General features: G+C 31.9%; 1 protein-coding gene across 1 annotated transcript; it reads left to right on the top strand.

Moving 5' to 3' along the window:
* Positions 1-10,240: 10,240 nt before the first annotated feature.
* Positions 10,241-11,083, top strand: LOC105642438 (calcineurin B-like protein 3). The gene is made up of 4 exons (XM_089716623.1): positions 10,241-10,312; positions 10,414-10,494; positions 10,593-10,706; positions 10,853-11,083. The coding sequence occupies exons 1-4, from the start codon at positions 10,241-10,243 to the stop codon at positions 10,907-10,909; spliced, it is 324 nt and encodes a 107-aa protein (XP_089572749.1). The 3' UTR covers positions 10,910-11,083.
* The last annotated feature ends 5,085 nt before the right edge of the window (positions 11,084-16,168 follow it).

Below are 16,168 nucleotides of genomic sequence, written 5' to 3'. Positions count from 1 at the left end.
GCGCACTTGGATGAAGATTCATTCTCCTCCTTAGCAGAAGACTTGCTAGTAGGAGATTGATTGACAGGTGAGTCCACAACATCAATCTTCCTTCCAGTGACCTTTGATAGGTGTTATTTTTATAGTATTTTTAATATAGTTCTTATTAGGATTTTTAGTATTTTTAATTACTTTAATTAGTTTTTATTTAGTTTTATTTATGTTTTGTTCAAAGCTTCCTTGAATCATATTTCACTTGATCTTGAGAAATCTTATAGGATTTTTATAGAAAACCAGCCAAAATATAGAAAATATTGTACCCAAGCCGTGCCATATAGCACGCCTGTGCTAAAGACCAGATTTTGCCTTGGGCCGAGAATGTCAGTTCTAGCCCATACCGCTTGCATGGACCCGTATGACATGCTTTTCTGACGTGCCAATCAAGTTTAAATCCTATTTAGACGTTGGGAGAGTCCTAATTGAGAAGAAATATAAAGCCTAAACAGTTTTCCATCTTCAAAAGATTTCTTACTCAATAAAGATTCACTTTCCTAAACAAACATGAAGATATTTCAGAAAGTCTATATAAACAGAGAGACTAGCCATAGACAAGGGAGCCATTCATTGTATATACCATCTCTGGTTCTATTGTTTTCTCTCTCTCTAAGACTTCAAGTGCTCAAGATTTGTGTCAATTCAAGGAAGCCGTCCACGTTATTTGTTGACTGGTTTTTATCTCTAAAGTCTTGATGTTGTTTTTACTTTTCATCATTCATATTGATTATGGAATTATTTTTAAGTTTAATTGAGTTTTATTTAATTACTATGTCAAACTAAACTCTCATATTAGAGATTTGATGTAGCTTAATTTGAATTCCAATTTATAATATTAGATTCGTTTTTCTTTGTTCAAGGTATAATTTATTATTAAACTTAATGCTTCCAGGCAGAACTTCTCCCCTAGATCGATTTATTTCATTAATCACTATTGGGAGAAGGGTTTTTGATATGAAAAAGGTAAAAAATTACATGAGAATAATAACTTGATGCGGAAGCTATATGGTTTGACTCATGGGGGGTTTTCATAAGTTAACGACCTTAGGTTATGAATTCACAAAACATACCATAAAACTTAATGATTTAATTCATGTTTCATTGCACTATTGGAAGATCGGTAATTAGACTGGGTTAAAATAGCTAACAATGCATCGGGAGAGCTTGTTAGTGATTTTAGGGTTATTTTCCCTACTTGAACAATTAAAATTGATTATCAAACTAATAAAATAAATTGGATAGAATTAAATGAAATCAAAATCCCTTGTAGCTTTAAATCCTTAATTTCTTTTTATCAATATTCGTGCTTGATTTCTTTTTGTTCTCTTTTATTTGATAAAATTAATTTCTTAAAATAAATCTTCTTATTATCGTTTAAACAGTAGTAGGTTGATATAATTTTGGTACTTGGTATACAATCCTCATTGGAACGATACTCTACTCATTCTATATTACTTGTTGCAATTTCGTACACTTGCAAAAAATCATTGTCAACCTTCTCCATGAAGATATTCATGGTTTGCAACAATTTAGCTATCATCTGACTATTGCTCCTCTGCTCTTCCAGCATCGTCTTCACATCAAAAGAATTAAAGTTAATGATAACATCATCAGAAACAGAAGTCATTTTACCTGGACATTTATTAAAATCTTTAGAGGTAAGTGCAACTTCTAGGGGATTTTGAGCAGGAGAGTTGATTTCTCCTTCCTCATGAGGAGATATTCCTCTTTTAGGGCTTCCAAGGCCTACTCTCTGTCACGACCCGAAATAGTGGGCCGGACCAGCACTAGGACCTGGGTAGGCTTAAAGCCACCGAAGCTCGTAGTAAGCAGAAAAAATACCAAATGAACTTCCTGTTCAATAAAAAATGGCCTTAGGCCCAATTTCATCAATATTCAAATATCATAAATTAATTTAAATAATAGTTCTCTAGGCTCGTATCAATATATTACATGATAGAAAATTTAATAAGTAATACATCAATAATTTCTAAATTTTATTACACCTGACTATCTTAATTGCGGAACAATCTAAGAATTTTAAAATTTTACTTCAATACCCTAAACAAAACTAATTAAGGTTTCATTTTCAACATTTCCTCTAAATGTCAAGTGGCGAAGAAGCACGAGATACTAGAAGACTTATAACCTAAAAAAAATATTAAGGCAGGGATGAGAGCCTAAACTCAGTGAGTAGATTAATTAACCCTCTCACCCTACACAATCATACAAATGCATAAATAAATCAATCTAGTTATCCGACTAGTTATATGATCATACAGTCGATCACACAAATGACATAACAATAGCAATCACAAATATTAACACCTTCACATAATCACATCACGTGAAAATTGGTCAGTGGCATCACCGAAACCCCGAATGAGCCATCCTCCCACATGACCCGCCCTCCCAAACATGCGCACCAGGGAGCTGATCCCCAATACATGGCCGATCGGTCTAATCCTCACTTGACCCGCCCTCTCATTTTTTTACACCCTCTTTTCTTTTCCATACCAATAGGAGGCCACCCTATGGTTTTCCATATCATATATCATCAGATGCACACGAGGGCGCCGATCTCCCCATACATGGCCGACGGTATCAAAGACTGCCCTCACAAATCCGTGGTGATCCACTTCATTCCAATTCCACACAAGCAAAGCATACGTGAAGCACATCACAACTAATCAAGCCATTTCGAATAGCAACAAATAATGCAACACAATGTAACAATTTAATAAGTAATGCATGTCTAACATTTAGCCGTATATGCATGGATGCAAATGCAAGTGGATGATGCGAATTATCTAACACTATTCACCTGTAATAGTTTCCATGAATTCCTAATTTAAGCTTTTATCTGCTATCGGTTATTGAAATGTTTTTGTCCCTATCCCCTATAGAGAATTATATATAAACGGAAACTTGAAGCAATTATCCCTACACATTGAACCTTTAATGTTAAGTTTCTAAATTACCCTAATTAGCATGATTTATTCGAACTACTTCCATTACTTAACTTATTTTAACCATTATAACTTGTTAGGTTTATTTGGTTTTTATTCTAATTATTCTACTAAAATTCGAAAGCATTTCCCCTAAAATAGAGCTGTCTACCTGTTTTAAACAATATGAAACATTCAACTTACACAGCCCATCCATCGGGAAATTCAATCTCATTCATAAACCTATCCTCCATCATCAACTCATTATCAATTCATTTCATACAACTTCATTTTCCAAATACAATTATAATGCCCACACATATATACATTTCTCATCATCTGTCAACTTAGTTACATAAATACATTTCATTTACCAATAAGCATCATCATTGCCTCTATACCCCACTCACCTTAATACTTTGCATGCCTAGTCACTTTACTAGCAGCCGCTTTATCACCATACCACAGTTTTGAAATATGTCATTAGTTGTTCCATTACATCATTACACTTAGGCTCTTATACTAACAGGTTTGTTGACTTCTACTTGGTTTTAAGGTAAGTAATGTAAGTCCTAAAATTATTTTATATTCAAACTTATAAATGATGAATATAATATTGCATAATATTACTTGTCACAATATAAGGTCCCAATTTATAGTTTAATACCAATTTAAGAATAAGGAATTCAAAATTAAATGTTTTACTTGCATTTTTAGGATTCACATTACATGATTGTTTAGTGCCCAATTAACTTGATTAAGTTTCCTATAATTATATATATCTCGGTCTAACTTCAGTAATTATCTAAATTAAACTCAACTACCGCTAACTATGCTCATTAAATATGATTATGTAATTAAACAATCTTTAACCAAGTCAAGCTAATGGGTTCTAAATGAATATAGCAAGAAAATATAATATCGAAACCTAGAGCTCACCAAAGTTAAATTTGAATTGCAGAATTGCGAGGTCATGACGAGGAGGAAATTCTGCCTCTCAAGGTCTCGCCGGAGCCTCGTCGGCAGGTCATCGGACTGCCGCTGCCGGCCACGGTACGCAGCGGCTGAAAAATCGGGCTTCATCAGAATTGAGCATCTTTTACATCCTCTAACCCGAAATTCCATGGGGAACTCGAATCCAATGTCCGTTGGTTGACTCCATGGCCCATTTGGCTGGAACAAGCCTCGACAGTTGCCAAAGGAGCCACCGATCATGGTAGCTTCATAATTCTCCACAAGATACCTCGATTGATAGAGGGAAAATGTTTGTGAGGCAATGAGGAACTGATTGGACCCATTCTCAGTGTGTATGGTGGCCAGAAACGGCGAGAACTCACTAGAGAATAGAATCGCACGATGTCAAATGTCTCAACATTGTTTCCTCTCACTTCAAGCCCAAATTGCGCAAACCAAGGCTTGAATCAAATTCTTTGTGATGAGTAGAACATTCTAGAGTATTTGGTTGCCGAAATCCATGGCCGTTGGCCGAAAGACGGTGAGAGAAAGGGGGTAAGGGGCTGTCAGCAATGGAGAGGAGAGATGGAAGTTTTTTTTTTTGGTTTTCTCTCTCCTCCTTGATTTGCTTTATCTGATTTGGTTCATTTCCAAATGTTTGGTTCAATTATTAGAAGCTTCAAGATTTACTGGTTTGATTTATTATTTTATTTTTTTCAATTGGTTTAATTAGGTTCTAGAATATTTCCTCAATTTACTAAATAATAATAATAATAACAATAATGATATTTGATTTTAGATTAATTATTTTAAATAGTAAACACACATATATATATTTATAATAGATTACTATTTAGAGCTCCATATTTACTCTTGAAAAATTTTTGAAGGTTCTCAACTCAGAAATTCCGATAATATGTTTTGGGCTTGAGCCCAACTCTACAAATTTGGGCTCGGATTAGAATTATAAGGTATTTGCAGCCCATACAGTTGAAAATCCAGATTTTTAATTTAATTGAAATTCGAAAGTTTTGAAAATAAAATTAAGCTATGTTTCACTCTCGTAGGTCCTCCATCCGAATCTAGAGACCCGGCAATAGTTTCTTTTTCAACAACTGAACGAGCTTTTCGAGTCATGGTGTTCTCTCAAAACTCAAGTGAAAGATGGAATGTACAAAAATGGTCCTGCTAAGCGTGCCACTAAAGATTATTGGTTCTTTTTTGGAAAAAGAGCAACAAATCCGCTGGCTAACAACTTGGTTTGGAGAAAATGCGAGCGTGCTAGTGTGTGAAGTACACCAACTGAGGAATTAATATCACATTTGATCTGACTTCTAGGTTGTGGGTTGGATCCACGGTAAACGCTTCACACCACATCCCCTATAGCACGTAAAACATTCTTATGATAGAGGTGAAGTGGAAGGCCAGGTAAACAAATCCAAACCACAGCCTTCTTTAACGAGAAACTGTGAATGTCAAAAAAAAAAAATCCATGGCTGCACCACAAAGTAGCTACCTACCATTGTCTAGGGGACATCTAACACTGTTTTATGAAAGTCTTCTTCCAGCTCAAATTTAACCAGAAAATATTCATTCCCCAAGTCTAAAACTTGATGTCCTTTAGGTCTCCATAAAATCTCTAGTTTAGAGCAAAGGGACTTGTAACTTATTCTCCTTCCCCATAGGTGCACAACAACAGCTCTTGACCATTTCAGAGCAAGATTCTTTTGAAGTTTCTCAGAAATTCTAACCTCTAGCACCGTTCTCGTCCTATCAATTTGGACATCCTCCAAGGAAAGGGTATAATCTGGGTCCCCAAGCAAATCATCATCATTATCTACCTCCATACCCTGAACAATCTTATCTCAAAATGTCTGCGAGAAAGAATTGGGTGAGGAGTCAAACCCCTTATCCTTGTTGTTTCCATCATCCTTATCATGATGTTTAACCTTCTTCATTATAGGATCCTCATCAGTTTTTTCCTCGTTAAGGTTATCCCCATTAGAGAATTTCCTCTCACTCATCTTTTTTAATTTCTTAATTTTGTTATTATTGTTTGGACTAATTATACATTGATCAAACTTTTCATTACTCATCAGCAATATTTAGAATTTAAGACCAAATTAAAAATCTCATTTAATTCAATGATTTGACTGTTGACTATAATAAGTCCAATTTGTAAAAAAATTATTGGAGTTGTTTTCTTCATAAAACAATTGGAAATGATTCATTAAGGAAATCTTAAAGCATATCATTTTTTTTATGATATTTTTTCATAATCTTAGTTTCACGTCTCATTGTATATACTTTCGCCCCCTAAGTTGAAATCCCGGCTCCACGACTGTCTGAACCACCAAAATTCTCTATGCTTGACCTTGACTTTACAATTTCCCTTTACGAGCAGAGGCAGTTGTTGCCAAATCTTGGTAAAATAACGACCGACTCCTAGAGGATTTGGGAGTTCCATGTACTATAGTGTTCATCTGATTATTTCCCCTGTACAAAAACTGATCTTTATCAACAAACAACATAAGGTTAGCCCCTATATATAGTTTCACCACAATTTGGAACCAAATATATACTAAATGTTGCTCGAAGTTCATTAAACTGAAGTTACAGAACAAGAATGAACTATCAAGCACCAAAAATAATACTAAAGGTTAAAAACTGGAACTCTATTTCTTCAGTTTATCAAGAAAAAAAAAAGGAAAGGAAATGAAAATGTACAAGCAACCAAAAAATTTATTTCAGTATCTTAGAGAAAATGATAAATATTTTTCCTTTAATTTTCTCAGAAAACAAACAGAGTGCTGATGAGATTTATGGATGGCGTTCGCATTTTAATTGTACGACACAGATCATGCATATACAACTAAAAATATAGAAAGCGAGAGAGAGTATCTATAACTGCAGATTGGGATTTTTTGTCTTTCCCTCTCAAAAGCTCAGAAGGGAGCTCTCCCTTAAAATGGAGCCAGAAACCAAAAATTTGAAATCCAAAACCCTAATCTAACGCAATTCAAATTTTAGTAATGGGCTAACGGCTAGATGACAAAAATAGCCTTACATTTCAGTAATGAGCTAAACCCACAAATACCTTAGAACCCAGAAGGAAAAGCCCTCATCCATAGCAAAAATCACACTAAATATGAATAATAATATATTATTAATATTGAACTTGTATTAGTATAACAAGCTAAACCAGAGCTTTCACAACAATGTACACACATTATCAGAATTTTAACAATCGAAAATAACTAAAATTTAGAGAGTCCATGTTAATTTAAGTTTTTTCAAATCCCTAAATACAATACATCCAATAAACATACATATACATATAAGTAAGAAATTATTGGGCCGTGGCTGTGTTTGTGAAGCAGAGAGAGAAGCCTAAGTGAGAAGACGATGAAGAAGGGCCTAATCCTAATCCTAGTTAATTTAGGAAAAATTAAAATTTAATTCTAGTCCTATTAACATAAGGATTTGCCAATTGCCTTTTAATATAAGCATTTACTAATCTTTTAGGATTTTTCACTGTTTATATATATAGAGAGAGCTTTAGATAGAGAAAGGTAGATTCAGTTGCACAAACCGCTTGTTGCCTCAAAAGCGTGAAATTCAGTCACCCACAAAAGCTCTTGATTTTACATCCTGGTTCACTTGAATAGGAAATTGATAAGTGTCATTGCCTATTTTGGCACTTATACAGTGGTACGTGCATAAAGGTTTGAAATTCTTTTTCTTGTTTGAATCTTGCTACAGGTTTCTTTTTTGAATATTAGATTCTACAGAATGAGGGAGGATAATGATAATAATGAAGAAAGTGGATTTTTAACTCTTGAAGATTTGAAGGCTAACAATGTGGATATTGCTAGAGACATGTCAAAGTTTGATACTTTAGTGTTAGTTGCACACATTGCTTCTATTAAATTAGAGAAAGAGAAAAAGCTTCAAAGGTTGATTAAAGAAAAATCTTTAAGGAGGGTAGCATATTTTCCAGGAAAAGAAAAAGGGTTCAGTACAGGTTTCAAGAGACAAAGAAACTCTGAAGGAGCTCATCAAAAAGACAAAAAGAAGAAAAAGGAGAAGGAGAAGGAGAAGCAGAAACTAAAATTGAAAGCAAGAAAAGAAAAGTTATAATAAAGAATTCACAACATGAACTACCTCAAAGATTCAAGAAAATGATTATAGAGATGAAAGGAGTGATTGGAAGTTACTAATAGAGAAAAGAATAACAAAAACTGATGCAGTAGATGGTAACAGTCGTTTATCAATGCCAAAGAATCAAATTTTATATGAGTTTTTGAACGAAGCTGAAAGGGATGAGATTTAAAAACAATAATAAAAGTGAAGATTATTGAGCCTTGCCTTGATGTTAGTGATATGATACTCAAGCAATGGGATTATCCAAAGCAAAATGGGAATACAACTTCAGCTTATGTGTTTAGAACTCATTGGAATTCTCTTAAGAAAAAGAATGGACTCCATCACGAGGATCTAATTCAAGTCTGGTCTTTTAGAGTTGAAAATAGGCTTCACTTTGCTCTTGTAAAGGTTGAGAGAGGAGCAACAAAGAAATGAAAAGAAGATGAAGAATATAGTCCAGGATCTTGTATCAGTCGATACGGGGATGAGGATGATAAAGATTAGATATGTTTTTTTTCTTTTTTTTTCTTTTCTTTTTTATTTTTGTGTAAAGGTTATTTTTGTAGAGAGCAACAAATTCAACGAATTGATTATGTCCACATAAAATTTAGTTAATACTAGTAAAAATTTATAAATTAAACATAATTAAAACAAATTTTTAATTTGATTAAACCTCATATAAAAGGTAAACGAATAAATATTACATTTAAGTCATAAAATATGAAATACGAAAAGCATTTACATATAAATTTTAAGGATTTGTTAGGATAGATAAGTATCTAAAATGAATGAAGAATTCAATTAAAATAATTAGTTTTGAACTTTTGTTTGAAACAAAAAAATATATCAATTTTAATTGTTTAATTAAGTCATTTAATTAAAATTTAATTTAATTAAAAATCTAATTAGAATAATTCAATGGTTGCTGTATCTAGATATACACATTACTCCTTTACCAATTTTATTGTTTATATTAACTCGGATATTTATTTTATTGTTTATATTAACTCGGATATTTATACTCCATTATCGAATACTGATATGAATTAATCAAATATATGAATTTTTAATTTTTCAAATTTTATTTATTTAGTCTAATAACACCGAGTAATTGATTATATGATAACTCGTTAAATTAGATTGATTAATTGATATTTTGATTTTTGAACCTATAATAATAATTTTTGAATTATTTTAATTTATTTAATACTTTTCATTTACTTATCAAAATTTAATAAACACATTTGTTATTAATCCATATATATGTAAATAAAGCAAATTCACGTAATTTATACAAACAATATAACAATTAATTCCTTTGTCATCATACTGTAAGTGATTCAAATACATCAGCATCAGGCTCTACGTTAGTGCATTTCTGTGCTTGCAATGCAACTGAATGTCAGAAAGTATAAATAATTAGGGGTGAATATTTGGTTTTGCAATTTGATTATGTGAATTATTGTTCAGTTAAAAATTTGGTAAAAAAAAAATAGATTTTCAATGATCAATTAGAGATTCGGTTAAAAGTTAATTTAACCGAATTAATTAAATAAACCAACTCTCAAAATTGCATCATTTTGATTAAGTAAATAATAAAGTTAAAAATTAAAAATATTTCAATTTTTATTTTGATAAGCAGTGATTAAAAAATATTAACTGTTGCATGGACGCTGCATTTGAAGCAACCAATAGATGGCAAAACCCAGCGGCAATCTCCCTAAATAGCGGCAACACTAGACCTCTACTGTTCCTTCCTTTGAGCATTCCTCCATTCACGAAGAAAGCTAGCTGCTGAAACCACAATACTATAGGGATCAGCTTGAGCTTGTTGCCAGATACGCTTATTCCTGTCAAACCATAAGAAATAACTTAGCATAGCAAAAGAGCAGCTCCTGTCATCATTTCTGGCGTTTAATATCTGCAGCACCACATCCGCAAAATTATTCGCGGCATCTGACCAATTAAATCCTGCAGTTGCCCAGCACCAACTACTTTTCTCACACAAACATATAGAAGGTTTGTTGACTATTTCTAGAATCCATACGTTTATCATGTTTAAGTTAGAGATTCATATAAAATCTAATTCAAACACCACAGATTATTTGATGTATTTTTCTTGTTTAAATGCTTTATTTTATGGTGCCTTGTATTTAACAATGCAATGCAATGTTGCAGTTTCTTTTCAACTGTATGATCTTGAACAACAAGGTTTCATTGAAAGACAGGAGGTCAGTACTACTGGTTCAATATATATATATATATATTTTTGTTACTCTGGCATTCTATATTGAACTTTCAGTTTTTTAACTTTCTGTTTATTGATTTATAGGTTAAACAAATGGTAGTTGCTACTCGTGCTGAATCTGGTATGAACCTTTCAGATGATGTCATTGAAAGCATAATTGATAAGGTACTTGGGATAACATAAAACCTTGTTGATTCCAACACTTTTAGGAATAGTTGTTGGATTCTGTTTCTTCCCTGAAACCTTGTTAAATATTGTTTCAGACGTTTGAAGAGGCTGACACAAAACATGATGGCAAGATTGACAAGGAAGAGTGGAGAAGCCTTGTTCTACGACATCCATCGCTTCTGAAAAATATGACCCTTCAATACCTTAAATGAGTACAAATATTTGATGCATTTTTCTCTTATTGAGGTATTAGTTCAAATCTCATACGTTTTTTCTGCTAAGCATGAAATTCTGATGGACATCACAAAAACACATTTTGTTTATCAGTATTAACCTAATTTCCCCCTTGAGCAGAGACATTACTACCACATTCCCAAGCTTTGTGTTCCACTCACAAGTTGATGATACTTGAACTCGATATTTGCCTCCAAGTGCAATAAGATTTGTTAAATATGGTTTGTTTCTTCAAGGAAGGTGTCCCTCGCACATGTCAGAGGAGGGAGAGAATTTCTACTATTGTATTGGTTGTCCTTTTGACAGTTCTTGGATGTGTATTTATATTCAATAATAATTAAGCTTTTGTTTCCTTTTCTGTGTTTGGTCTGTTATTTTTGTCTTCTAATTATGTAATTTGTGTCAAAAGACTATGGATAAGAACAGACTATCCACACAAGTGAGGTCATGTTAAGTTTTGGAAGCTTAGCATTGATGCTTGTTAATTGCCGTTGCCCATTTGCAAGTGCATCATGCTTGTAATTTTAAGAGTCCTCCTGTACAAATCCAGAAAGATGAAAGATTGCCGTCTCTCTTTGCCTTTTCAACCTATGAAGTCGATGGTACTTTTGTTTCAGGGTAACTGATCTTTTTAGTCCTAGCTATAATAATGCAATGTCACAAGGATGGACCTTCATTTGATCCCAAATTTTCACATGTGCAATTTAACTTCAAGATTTTGAACTAGCTTAACTAGCCGCACTTGACTGCAGGGAGCAACTGCGCAATGCATCTCTACTCAAAATCTGTTATCAAATAAAATTCCCTTTTTTTTTTTTTTTTTTTTTTTTTACAAAGATATAGATAATAAATTATTGATAACAAACCATTACAAAGGAAATTATACTACATCTTTGAGCCAAGAAGCTTGCTCAGACAGATTCAAACAAAAAGAATTATATAGGGGTTGTTTTGCCAGACCATGGGCAGCCCCAGTTACATCATCTCTTAACGAAGGCAGAAGAAACATTCTCAAAATTTTCAGCTAAGCAACAAATGTCATGGCTGATAGCCTAATCCTAATCCTAGTTGATTTAGGAAAAATTAAAATTTAATCCTACTCCTATCAACATAAGGATTTGCCAATTGCCTTTTAATACAAGGATTTACTAATCTTTTAGGAAAAATTTGAAAAAAGTAGATTCGGTTGTAGGAAAAATTTGAAAAAGGTAGATTCGGTTGTAGAAACCGCTTGTTGCCTCAAAAGCGTGAAATTCAGTCACTCATAAAAGCTCTTGATTTTACATTCTGGTTCACTTGAATAGGAAGTTGATAAGCGCCATCACTTATACAGAGGTGCGTGCATAAAGGTTTGAAATTCTTTTTCTTGTTTGAATCTTGCTACAGGTTTCTTTTTTGAATATTAGATTCTAAATAAGAAGAAAGAATGAGGGAGAACAATGATAATAACGAAGGAAGTGAATTTTTAACTCTTGAAGATTTGAAGGCTAACAATGTGGATATTGCTAGAGACATATCAAAGTTTGATACTTTAGTGTTAGTTGCACACGTTGCTTCTATTAAATTAGAGAAAGAGGAAAAGCTTCAAAGGTTGATTAAAGAAAAATCTTTAAAGAGGGTAGCAGATTTTCCAGAAAAAGAAAAAGGTTTAGTATAGATTTCAAGAGACAAAGAAACTCTGAAAGAGCTCATCAAAAGAAAAAAGAAGGAAAAGGAGAAGGAGAAGAAGAAACTAAAGCTGAAAGCAAGAAAAGAAAAGTTACAGTAAAGAATTCACAACCTGAGCTACCTCAAAGATTCAAGAAAAAGATTATAGAGATGAAAGGTAGTGATTGGAGGTTAATAATAGAGAAAAGAATAACAAAAACTGATGCAGGAGTAACAGTCGTTTATATGCCAAAGACACTTAATGATAAGTGTGTTTAACTCACGACAAATAGAAGCTGGCATGGAAGCTCGTTAAACTAGCACCTTAATGTTAAATCATCTAAGACACTTAATTAAGACCTAACTAAGGTTAATTAAGTGTTGATGAGTAATTTGGACTTAATTAGAATCAAAGGACAACTTATAAATAACAAATGTGAGGTTAAAACATGAATAAATAAGACTTAAAGTAGGTAATGGGAAAAATGTTGTCAAGGTGACTTGCACATGACCTTTTAATCTCTAAAGGAAAGAAAAATAAAAAGAAAGGAAAGAGAGAGAAGAGGACAAATCTTAAGAAGAAGAGAAGAGAAGACGAAGAAAAGTTGATATCTCTTGAAATTAATACTTGAAATCAAAGGGTTTTGACTAGATATCATCAAAGATGAGTTAGTTTTCATCTATCCTTAAGTTATTTAGTTGATTCAATGAAGAATTTGGTTAGGGTTTCAAAGAAGAGTTTTGGTTAAATCATGGTTTTTGATGGAATAAATGAATTCAACTTGATTTAAAGTGTTTGTTAGTTAGTTTAGGTTGTATTAACTATGAATTGGCTTTAATTTGAATGAATTGAAGAAAACACACCTAAAGTTTCTCAGAGATAGTTCTACAATGTGCAGGACTAGTGAAAAGAGATTATTTAAATTTGAATTAATTGGCTTCATGAGTTATTAAACATCCTAAGTAAGTAATTAAGTGAGATTAGAAGAAATCATGTTAGAACTAAAATTGCTATTGTAATATGGTTATGGAAGTCTAATGAATAAAATATTCAAAAAAAAGATGTAAACTTTGATGTATTTTAATGTGTTAAATGATGAATAGTTGATTGAATTTGAAACTCGCAATTGTTAAATGATGGATGATGAATACAACAATATTTTTTGGGAGTCCAAATTGTAAAGGAAACTAAGAAAGATAGACATTGAAGTCATGCACACCAAATGTTTGATAAAATGCCTAAATGATAGTTAAATGAGAAATTAAGGTGCTTAAATAGTTAAGATATAGTTACAGCTATACGGGACTTTCTTTACTTAGGTAAACAACAAAATTAATGCCGATGGAGCTATCGATTAGTTATACTATAAAAATAGTTATAATAGTATCACGAATGATTTTGAAAGACGTCAATATATATATTTCAACTTTAAGCTAGAAACTAAAGAAGGGTGGGTGATTTAAGGAGGTTGCTTGACCTAATTCATTAAAAGATCTAAATTGAGATTTGTGCACAATTTGTGTTTTGAATTGTTTTAAGAGTCGAAAAAGGTCCATTTCTTAAATGATACTTTTTTTTGAAACCCTTGCTTTTAACATTAAGTAGAAGATTTACAAGTTTAAATGTTTATTTATACATGCACATGATTTGATTAACATGTCTTAAAATGTATATTGATGAAACAAGAAATGATTAAACCAAAAAGATACTCTAAGTTTGAAGGAGACAAATAAAATGATTGCTTTACTGAAAAATAGTTTGCAAAATGATTTATTGTCAAATGATTGAAATGACTATTTATATGAGAATTGATTAAAAAGAAGGGAAAATGCTATTACATCCCTTCAAAATATATTAGACAGAATCTGTTTTTTATAAAATACATGATTGTATCTCCAAATTATTATTCTGTTAGACACTTTAGTCCTTTATTCACTTTTCCTATGTTTAACCGTGAGTCAAAGCAATAAAATATGTTCAAAGGAGAGAGATGTTTTTTTTTACCAAAATATCCTCAATCACTCACCATCACTATCCTCTCCTCTCTCCTTACCCGTCTCTTTATTTTCTGTCTCTTCATTTTCCTCAATCTTGCTTCTTCTGCGGTCGGCAAATGACATTCAAAGTAGGGCGAATAAATAAATCAAGATCTAGTTTAAACTGATCTTTACAGAAGGGTAACTGCTAACTTTGGCTTTCAATTTAGGAAGAGAAGTGCCTTTTTAGTATGTACAAATGGCTAAGAAGCATGAAGGTGTTATGCATGAATTAGCTTATAATAAAACTTTAATAAAGTTTTATTATAGAGCTGTTGTTTGTGATGCGCATGCCTTATTATGTGATGGAAAAGAAAAAAAATAACAAGAGAGAAATACTAGTTGTCTAAATGAAAAACTTTTTGAAACTTTCAATCTTCTCTACTGCGATTTGTAAGAGTGGTGGTGATGGACTGATTTCAATTGGTGAATCAGTTGGCTATAATTGTCTTTTAACGAATTGGTGAGGTTAAAAAGGAAACTACCTTTTTTTTTTTTTTTTAATTGGATAATTGGGAGATTGGAAAAAGCAGGGATTGACCAAAGTCTGATGGTGGTTTTGGAGATAGCTTTGGTGGTGGTGAGGGCGGCTGTAGATTTTATTTATTTTTATTTTTGAGTATTCTTTACCAATAGATTACTTTACGGATGGAATTAATTTAATTAAAATTATACTATAAACTTATTTACTTATTTTTGACAAAAAAAAATTCATTAATTTTTTATTTTTGAGTGTGTTTATGCAAATCAAAGTTAGAAATATAACAGATAGATTAGAATAAAAACTTTATTTGAATGTAGTTACATTATGCAATACAATCCAACAATTGTAATGACTTGTGTTGTATATAGCTTGTAAACTCTGAATTGTTATGAATGTTTATGTAAGGAAATGGCAATATGCAATTCTGATACCTGATGAATGTTGGGTTATGGACTTGCCAAGATGATACCATAAATGTATATTGATATATGTTTTAAATATTTACTATCACTAAAGTTGAAATTATGAATAGAAATTTTCAAGAACTACTCATTTCTACAAAAATTTTTAAATTACTTTACCAGATACACTCTATTTTAAGTAAAGTACTAAGTTAATGAATGGTTTTAAATCGTACACTATCCTTTAATCTAACATAATCATCAACATGAGAGAACTTGTTGTGGTTATTTACTTCTATTTATCAAATTACTTTGTTTTTGTGTGGCTCCTAAATTATAAAGTTTAACTTTTTGCCTTGGACTAGTTAAAAAATTATTAAGAAAACAATTGTTTGTCTATTCCTAAGGAGTGCAATATTGGTCAAATTTTACTTTGTTACTTAATATATTTATGTTGGTTGAATTTGGTACATTTATACACATAATACATGTGAGATATTTGAATTTAGAGTTATTTTTTCCATTCAAAATGCTTATATTTGTTATCACATTTGAATCATAAAACATTTAGTTCAGATGTAAGACACCTATCCAAAAGTTTTCACAACTCAATCATTTACGATAGAATTATCAAAGATTTGATCTTTTTAAACTTTGTTTGCAATTCATTATAACTCAGGAGGCATGTGTACGAACGAAATATCCAATAACAAAAAGAAGAAAAAAAATTGAATAAAAATCTTAGATTTTTTATTTTTTTTGAGAAAAAGAATAATCGATTAAACCAAAATAGGAAGGTCTGACACAATCAAAACTTGGATAGAGGATGGAACCTCCTTAATCCAAAGTCTATCATAAACTACATTAA

The sequence above is a fragment of the Jatropha curcas genome, chromosome 11, assembly GCF_041381405.1.
Source record: "Jatropha curcas cultivar XTBG-Jc1 chromosome 11, XTBG_Jcur_1.0, whole genome shotgun sequence".
In the NCBI taxonomy this organism is placed as follows: domain Eukaryota; kingdom Viridiplantae; phylum Streptophyta; class Magnoliopsida; order Malpighiales; family Euphorbiaceae; genus Jatropha; species Jatropha curcas.
This window is presented reverse-complemented; position numbering and strand designations above follow the sequence as displayed.

What these genes read in the sequence shown, in the direction of transcription:
- LOC105642438 (XM_089716623.1), top strand. Translation starts at nt 10,241, where the DNA reads ATGCAATGCAATGTTGCAGTTTCTTTTCAACTGTATGATCTTGAACAA. An exon ending in GTTTCATTGAAAGACAGGAG is followed by an intron (nt 10,313 to 10,413) that starts GTCAGTACTACT and finishes ATTGATTTATAG; the next exon opens with GTTAAACAAATGGTAGTTGC. An exon ending in TTGAAAGCATAATTGATAAG is followed by an intron (nt 10,495 to 10,592) that starts GTACTTGGGATA and finishes ATATTGTTTCAG; the next exon opens with ACGTTTGAAGAGGCTGACAC.